Source organism: Grammomys surdaster, unplaced genomic scaffold (genome assembly GCF_004785775.1).
Source record: "Grammomys surdaster isolate TR1022 unplaced genomic scaffold, NIH_TR_1.0 146, whole genome shotgun sequence".
Classification (NCBI taxonomy): domain Eukaryota; kingdom Metazoa; phylum Chordata; class Mammalia; order Rodentia; family Muridae; genus Grammomys; species Grammomys surdaster.
In genome coordinates this window covers 8,333,805-8,343,383 of record NW_021604604.1, presented here as the reverse complement: position 1 = coordinate 8,343,383, position 9,579 = coordinate 8,333,805, and the positions used below count along the sequence as shown (strand labels likewise).

Genomic DNA, 9,579 nt, shown 5'->3' with positions numbered 1-9,579 from the left:
ATACCATGATTGACACATGACCAGTGTTGCTAGGAGATCATTTAAAGCTAATTAAATCCATTAACAGCAGCATAAAAGAGCCTCTGTTCACCAGAAGAAGATAATAAATAAATTTCATTTTATTTAACAGAAAAGCCTTTTACCCTTTGCAAAATATTTATATATGAATGTCTGACACATTTCTAAAGCTAATAAGTTTGATTTGCTATAAAAGAATGAACGAGATGCAAACTTGAAATAACATTACAAATGTCAAATACAAGGTGATACTGTATCAGAATGAAGAATACACAGGGTACTGTCTCTTCAAGAAAGCATTTGGTAAACAACAAACCTGCTCAGCTAAGATTTAAATAGTGAAATTTATATTTTTCTATAGACCTCACCTCCTATACTTCTGTTTCTTGGCAACATCCATGATGAAGAGGAATATACACGCATAAATATGCAGTAAGTCAAATAACTTAATAAATGTGCTTACATTAAAGGGTATCACGGGGACACGAGTAAGGGTGTAAAATGTTCATATTTAACATCTACTCAAATTTTACTCAAAACCGATGCTGAGCTTATGAGTGTATTTTCTCATGAAAACATTCATCTCTTCTTGGAGGAATGCATTAGGTGTTTCCGTCCTAAGCTTCCTTGTCAAGTGATTGTCTGTGAATTACTCATACCTCTTCACCAGTGTGGGAAAAGCTGACACGCCCATGCACTGTACTCTCTCCCAACACACAGTTTTCAGGGCAACCTCACAATATACTTCCAGCATACTCCATTGAATAATCAGAATTAAGGGGACAGCATTCTCTTCCTGTTCCATTCTTTTACCCAGAATCCACTTAATTTGCTAAGAGTTGGCTCATTTTCTAGTTTTAATTGTGAAATCAACTCTTCTCTGAAATAGATACATTGAAGTTGATTCTACTGGAATCAGATTTAACCATCCTGTCTATGATCCTCTCAGCACTGTGTTCATAACTGTTGTGATGATGCTTGTGGTATCTTATCAATTAATAGTGCACACGGGCTTTCCTGCCAGTGAAAATATCTTCCCATCCTCCAACAGAGGATGGTCCTCGGGTCTGGTATCAAATAGATGTTCACTATTTTTTTTTTAAATCAGACAAGTAACTTTGTGATGAGTCAACGTATTAGAAGATACTGAAACTACTTTATGTCATTGAGTGGATCCTGTCATTGGGAGGGAGAAAAACAGAAGCTTGAGTACAAACTGATAAAGGTAAGGAAACTATAGACAAGATGAAGAAACGCCCCAAATCCAACCAACACCTCAAAGCAGTTAGCGTCACGAGTGAACTGAATCAGAAGCAGGCACATTGCTAAGTAAAAAAGTTCTTCCTGAATCATCAAGGGTATTTTGTTTCTGTACTCTTTTAGGAGGGAGAGGATAATGGGAAGGGTTTATTAATAAGAGAAGATCTGTGAGTAAGAACTAGGTGCATGATTCAGACATTGTCTTCAGAAAGAGTCTTTGGCACAATTGCACAGTTTCATTACCACTCTGATAGAGGTGGGAATGGCTATCACGGATCGGAACAAGGAAGCATTCCGTGAGTCCCTGCCTCAAATCAAATTCTACGCCAATTTGAAAAATTATCTCATTTTACTTGTTGGAGTCTGATATCTCAGAGAAAGAACATTGAAGGTGAGAATGAGTAACATGTGGGGATGGCGAAGTTAGTGGGGGGCTTTGGTCTAGCCAAGTTGGGGAGCTCTTTTGTAATCCTCCATGTTCTGAGCTTTCTTCCATAGCGTTTGGAGATGCCGTGACACACCCACTCCAACCACTGAAATCATTCTCGTTCTGAGAGATGTTAAGCCGTTTCACATTTGCTGAATTGCAGTTTGAGGATGCCTCTCATATGGAGCTGGAGCATTTGACTGTACTCTTTAGGCATCTGGTGGAAGCCATGCTTGGGTAACTTGTTGTCATAGTAATGGTGACTGAGAGGCGTTTCTTCCACAGTCTTAGAGAAGGGCCAGAATCCATAGAGCTTCACGTTTTCACACAGCTCTACCGCAATGCTTGCAATCATCAAGCCTGTGGATAAGCGGAATGCAGTCACCCCTTTAGTTCTCCAGAAAAGAGCGAGGTGTCTCAGGTACCTGGGATGGAAGAAGAGAACCTTTTGCCTCGTATTAGATTCTTTGAGTGTTTGGTAGACTTTAAGAGAGATGCCAGTGTTGGCCCGAAAGGAAAAGGCTGGCAGGAGAAGAAATGCATCTCCATAGGAGGAAATATCTTCCAGAAACCTTGCTTTCTCCTCCTTCAAATTCTTGTATCTGGCAAATTAAAAAAAGAAAAAAAAAGGCCTGTCACAGTATAGTAATAATAATAGCAATAATTTTGGTTATTTGATGTTGAATATACATCTGGTCAAAAATGCAACTGTTTATATTCATTACACTAAAAAATCAAACCACTGAGTGAAAACCATTGATCAAGTATCAAGTAAGTATTAAGAGCCTGGTCTTCATTCTTCTTTCTTGAGCTACAAAGACTTATTGCTAGACAGATATTTCTTCTATTATTTTATATTACAACCCAGCAATGTTATCTAGTGTTGCTTTGGATTTTTAAAACATTTAACTTATGCCTAACCAAGTATCATAGCCTGTACATATTTAAAAGTTATAATTTTATACACATTTACTCAACAAATAGAAGCATTGTTTAGAAAGCTTATGCCTGCCTGAAATGTGTGTGTAAGGAGAGAGAGAGAGAGAGAGAGAGAGAGAGAGAGAGAGAGAGAGAGAGAGGAAATAGGTAGATAGATAGATGATAGCCTTTCTGCTTCACATGACACCTTAGAAAGAACTCATTCATGTAAAATATTTTCACAATTAGCTTGTGGAAGATGGCTACATTGTTTTGTTTTGTTTCCACTCCAAGATTCTAGCACAAGACTGTATTCTATTACTAATGATTAGCCATGATGACAGAAACAATAAAGAATGTGTATGTGGAACTTTTATGAACGAATTCTGTAACAGTTACATTACAGAAGGGGGCCATGAAAATTATTCCAAGTAACAAACTATTCAAAATGAAAACAAGCAATGCTTTGTCGGGCTATGTGAGTGCTTCCTCCAAAACTTCTAAACAAACAGTTTTGTCAAGAAACACTAAGCACCAAGGAAAAGGTGTAAATAGCACAGAGACTCTGAAAGAAAATGGAAGAAACTGACTTCTCTACTTTTTAAGTTGAAGAAATAAATTCTTCTTTAGAAGAATTTATTAGAAACACATAGCTCATGACACTAGAAGTACAATTGAGTCACTCTTCTGATGAAGTGTATCTGTCAAACTTTGTGGATGTACTCTTTTGTGTTTTCCCCAGAAGCTGGCTCAGCCATGTGTCACATCATGTGGTGTGTCAGCATCAGCATCAGGAGGATTGTGTGAAGTGATCAGAAAATGCTCTGAGGAGTTGTGCAACTTGCAGGCACTCACTTCAGTGTTATGATGCTGGGATTGACAGTCACAAGATTCGTTTTGCTTCCAACATCTTTACTAGCACTCCCTGTGATTGGGGGGAGGTTACACCTGAAAAAAAGAAGAAAAAATATTTTCAAAATATAACCTGTAAAAAGCAGATGTATACACACATACACACACACATATACATACATATACTCACATACATACATATACAGTTATACACACATACACATATATACACACATATACACACATATGCACATAGACACTCATACACACACACACTCATAAACACTCATACACACATACACATACAAATATGCACACATACACACATACATGCACATAGACACACATACACACATACGCACTCATATTCACACATACACAAAAACATATAAACACACATATACACTCATACACACATACACAAAAACACATAAACACACATATACACTCATACACACATATACAAAAACACAAACACACATAAACATCACTCATACACACATATACACACACATACACACATATATACAAACATTTGACATACATATACATATACAGGCACACACACATACACATAAACACATACGTACATAAAGCACATACATATATACACTCACACACACATACACACACATACACACTCATATACACACATATACACACATATAACACATACACACACACACACAGACACACACACATACACACACACTTGATAACTGTTATAATCTCGGAGGAAACCAGTGCTATGGTAAGAACCCCAAAACCCACCTGCTTTCCACTTGAAAATACCAACAAGTACAGGATGTACTTGTTTCAACATTGGTCAACATCAATTTGATAAGTGATTTTAGTATTTTCATTGACATTTGTAAGTACCAAGACAAATCTTTTCCCAACATACTTCTGAAGGATTTTCAAGTTTTTTTTTTTTATTGAAGTCATGACCTGATTATATTCTTACAATGGAATGATCCATATAGAGTTAAAGAAGCCAAGGTAGAAAATATGGTAATAAAGTCTCCCAGAAATAAGACCTACATAGGAACACTAGCATCTCCTGATCTCCATATGGATGACTTCATCACCAAATAAAGGAAACTCTAGTGTTTTTTGTAGCAGTTCTCATCCTGGTGTCATAAACCTGGAGTATTCATTTTTCATTGGGAAGCCATGAGAGATGCTAATTTTGAGTATATTCCAATCACATTAAAATGAGGATATTCTTTAAATTTCAATTAGACTATTTTTTTTTAAAGGAGAAGCATGGAAAGTAAATACTGAGTGCCCCCCAGGAAAGCTGTGTACAGCCCACACCATCTGCAATGTGAATGGAGCTGCAAGATTCTGCTTCACACCAGATGAAACACAGGAATAAATGAAATATATCCCTCTCACTTTGATATAAAATATACATCAGAAAATATGAATTCATTATAGATAGGAGGTCACAAGAAAGGACCTTATCAGTGGCCTTCTGCAACAAATCACAGACACATATTCTTTTGAAGTTTCCAAAGTGATTCGTTGTTGCTTGAGACAGGGTCCTTCTTTGTAGCCTAGGCTGACCTGGGCTCACTCTGAAGCCCAGGTTGGCCTTAAACTCTCAGTGACCCTTCTACCTCTGTCTCCATGCATAAGTCACCATGCCAGGTTTAAAAGTGGTTTCTAATATAACTGGAGACTTGATGGAAAATGTGTGTGTGCATCCTTTTATATGCATGTGTGTATAATAGATTAAGATATTTATGTAAAAACAGATGTAACAGTGTAGCTATAGCATACAATATAATGTAGTTATGGCCATATGTGTTCCTTATACACTTAATGTGTAACTCCCAATGTTTGGAATGAAAACAAATGGGCAAACTCACTGTGTGATGAGCAAGCACAGGCCAAAAACTAAACAAATACAGGCTTAAAAACTAAATACATTTTAATGACATCCACCATATGTAGCCCTAATTTTGCTTCCAGTTTGAATGGCCAACTTCAGAAGAAAGAGCATGTTCAGAAAAATCCTAGCGTCAGCTAAAGCAGAACCTGGAAACCCAGGGTTTGTCTTAAAGTTATAAATCTACTGTCTGCTGAGACTTTTTCCTAGACTTTAAGCCTAAATTATTCTTTCTATGGCTGCTATAAAGTAAAATTAATGCTTTTGCATAATACTCACCACAGATGTTTGGGGGATTTTAAGTCTATAAAGAGCCTATCACATGAACCATTACTTATCTTCATTTTGACACCCCCCAAACCACATACAAACACTGAGGATTTGAACAATGGATAACAGATTCCGATGCTGATCTTGTCAATGTGAAACATGAAGAGTACAGACACTGTTCTATAAAGAAGTCAATGAGTGTTCAATCATTTCTGGACCATCAGATTGACCATTGTGTAATTACTACCAATATAAATTACGAACATGAGGTGAAAGTAAGGGAGGAACTACTTTTTGAATTCTGGTTTGTGGCTTTTGTTAATCTATAGAGCAGTAGCATCAAATCCACAGGGACCAAAGCATCTCAACAACATTGATGTTCCTAGAACAGAAAGAAGTGGACTTCTGCTCCCTCTTCTAAGTCATCACAGCTGGAAAAGTCACCTATGTCATATCCTAAAGTAGGATGTTTTATACCAAGTATTAGCATGGAGCACACACAAGACGACTTTGTGTGTGTTTTCATAAACTACCTTGGCTTCAGACAAAAATACTTTAAGGGACCAGAATTGAGTATATGTGTAATATACATTAATTTTCAATCTGGGAAACAATGGTGTGTGTGTGTGTGTGTGTGTGTGTGTGTGTGTGTGTAAAATGTCTAGGTCAGCATCTTTCCTAGTGTTACTTGAAGAGCAAAATCCCTTGCAATGGTCGGTGAGAGCAAAGATCTTCAAGGTCAGAGAAATGTTCCTCCTGGGAGCTTTCCAAGGGAACCCTGGCACCATCTACAGGCTAAGGGCTCTGATAAGCTCCATAGTCCCAAACCTCCCTGTGATTTCACAGTTTCTCCTTACATATCCTTATGGTACTGAAGTGAATACGCCCAGAAACTCATGAGTCCCACGACCTCCAAGAAAGCCTATCTGGGCAACCTGTAGATGTTAGCAGTGCAATCACAAAGACAAAGGCAAAATTGACATAGGACATGCTTTTGGTACATTTTAAAAGTCAATAGCTCCTCAGTTTCTAAGAAATCATCTTGGCAAAACTCACCTGAAGACGAAGTCAGATTTATCAATTTCTGCTCCACAGAGAGACTTGTTCAGAATTCCCCCATTGCCAACCACTGCACACTGGTTATAGGGATAATCCACAAAAGGCTGTGACTGGTGAGAGAGAGAGGAAACCAATCACAACACAGGCTTGCTTAACAACTAGATGTAAGGCAACAATATGGCTCAGAAGAAGAAATCCAATCCCCAGAACCCTTACAGAAAAGAAACCACAAATGCCATCAGTTGGGTTCCAGAAGCTTGACTTTTCATATGTGTTTAGGAGAAGAAAAAAAGAGTAAGACAAAAAAACAGAAACAGACTTTAGAGGGGGAAAAATAAGCAGCACCGGGGCTAAAGGAGAAGACTCCTCTAATAGGAGCCTTTGATGTGACAGCAAGAAGACGCGAGTTCAAATTCCCAGCTCCCATGTAAAATCGTAGATGTCTGCCATCTAGCATAGGGTAGCAGGAGGCAGGTGCATCCTGGGAGTTCCAGTTTGCTGGTCAGCCAGTCTTAACTTAAGCAGTGAGCTCCAGGTTCCAGGAGAGAGCCTGTCTCAAAACGTATGTTGAAGAGCAATCCAGGAAGACATCCAACATCTTCTACTGGCTTCTATGTCTCTGTGTGCCTTCATATTCATGTTCACACACACACACACACACACACACACACATACATCTAAATAAGTAAATAAATGCTTATCATTATGGTCAATTTATTGCTTCATAGGTTTTTTTTTTAAATCATGTAAGTTTGTTTCATTCCTCTTGGGAGGGATAAAAATGTCTGGAATGGAGGGCTTGAAAATATGCTTGTATGTAAACTGTAGTATAATGTTTCTATTGAAGCTATTTCATCATGTAAGTCAGACTGGTTTCAACATCACTATGTAGCTGAGGATAGCCACTAGGTAGCTGAGGATGGCCTGGGATGCCTGATCCTCCTGTTCCTATCTTCCACGAACATACCATATCTCTTACTGCACAGAATGATGAAAGAAGAACAGAAAAATTACATATGGTGCCTTTACAACAAGCATTTCAGGATTTAAAAGGGAAAAAAATAGAGAAGTTAGAGACCAGCTTTAAATCTTCTATTTCGATGTGTAAAATTAAAGATTATTTATCAAAACTATCTTTGCTCCACTAATCCTTAGACATGCAGGCTCAGAGAGGTCACTGAATTTATGCTGGCCAACCCTACTAGTGGTCATCAGTGCAGTTTGGGGACACCTCTGGGCTGACAAGGTTTTCATTCCCTCCCAAGACTCACTAATTCTGGTTACCCTGAAAGGCTGCACATCTTCTTTACAACCCCACATATAAAATACACCGTTTAACAATATGTATGTCCCTTACTGTTCTACATCCATTGAAGTAAAAGAGTGTCCTGGAGACCTGGACTCACACCCTACAGTGATGGAGTCCTTTTGTCTCTTACGTTAGAGTGTATATCCGCACAGGCAGAGTACGTGTTTCTTCATTTGTCATTTCCTCTCATCTCTCATCCCACTGCTAGAACAATTCAGTGCTCGTAGTGAGTTTTTCATAAGCACTTGCTGGCCCATTGCATTCCCCCACCGTGCATTCCCAGCTGTGTGTTAGAGCTGGCTCATTTGACATTGCAAGAGCCGACTGGGCAACACTCAGCAATTCTGTGAGCTGGCAGTTAAATCACCAGTAACATAAAATTGGCCATGATGTAGGATCTAAACCACAGAGTATGGGAGAAGTTACAACACCAAGACTCCCCTGTCCTCAAAGCTAAGTCTCTGGCCCCACTGACTGTGGTTCTAAGGGTGCCTGAACCCCCCCACCCCCACCCCTGAGCCACCATCACAGGCACCAGCTCCTGAGACTGCATCAGAGAGATGCTTCACAAGCGCACAGAGGTTTTTGTAGGCTTGCCTTTAAATTTTAATTGTCATATTATGTTTATTGTATGAGAGGCACTGTTCCATATCCCTAATGTCCTAGCAGATTTAACTCACACAATCATTGTGTGAGCATTTTACAGATAGGAAAGTAGAGGGGTACACTGAAGCAGGGGCTCTAGACAGGCAGGCCTGAGCTAGGACCCAGCCGGGCTGCTCTCAACCACCCCTCAGCCCAGTTTGTTACTAGTCAGTGCATTAACATGTCCATGATACACTTCATTCCCCTCTCTCCAGAAGGCCCGGCATGGTGCCTAGCTTTTAAATGAATGCTTTTCAGATAGCAAAAGCTGTCTCATCTCTGAAATTCAAACTCAGGATGGCTCTAGAGTCTTTACTCAATGGTGTCTCAATAAATTCTGAATTTTATAGACTGGGTGGGATGCAATAATGCAACTATGCTCTTTATGGCACAATATCAAAGATTGCTAAGAGAAACATATCTCAAATGAAGCCCTCAAAATAACGACTGTTTTCTCTGGTTTCTTAGTCAATTGGGAAGAAATAGCCATATGCCTAGGGATTGGGGATTCACTAGGAGCTGAAATAAATTACAAAACTCAATATCCCCTAAAAATAAAGCAGTTTTTTTGGGAGTAGGTACTTCATAGTTTTTGATGGAAAGGTTTTATGGCAAGCTGTTCTGGGGGTTCTAGGGAGCTATGGGCACGGAGGAGCAGAGGAGACCTTGTGAACCTTGTGAAGGAGGATGCTTGCATCCTGAATCCCAGTCTTGGAAGGTAAAATGGAAGCAGCACAAGGTGACATCATCTTATCCAGGTCACTGCAGAATTTCTCTTTTGCCAACTAAAAACAAACAATTCTGGCTAACGGGAAGTACATGCAGTCGTTAACATACAGAATTATCAACTTGGACGGTTCTTCCTTTCAAGGTGCTGCTCTGAGCTGAGCAACAGAATGCAAGCAAACATCAGCATCCTGTACCTAG

General features: G+C 39.1%; 1 protein-coding gene across 1 annotated transcript in view; it reads right to left on the bottom strand.

Moving 5' to 3' along the window:
* Positions 1–1,007: 1,007 nt before the first annotated feature.
* Positions 1,008–9,579, bottom strand: part of St8sia6 (ST8 alpha-N-acetyl-neuraminide alpha-2,8-sialyltransferase 6) — a 129,943-nt gene continuing 121,371 nt past the window's right edge. Inside the window, exons 6-8 of the mRNA XM_028764791.1 lie at positions 6,696–6,808; positions 3,479–3,571; positions 1,008–2,307 (exon numbers count right to left, since the gene is read on the bottom strand). Coding sequence (XP_028620624.1) covers positions 1,839–2,307; positions 3,479–3,571; positions 6,696–6,808 — 675 coding nt within the window. The 3' untranslated portion in view covers positions 1,008–1,838. The remainder of the gene's footprint in view (positions 2,308–3,478; positions 3,572–6,695; positions 6,809–9,579) is intronic.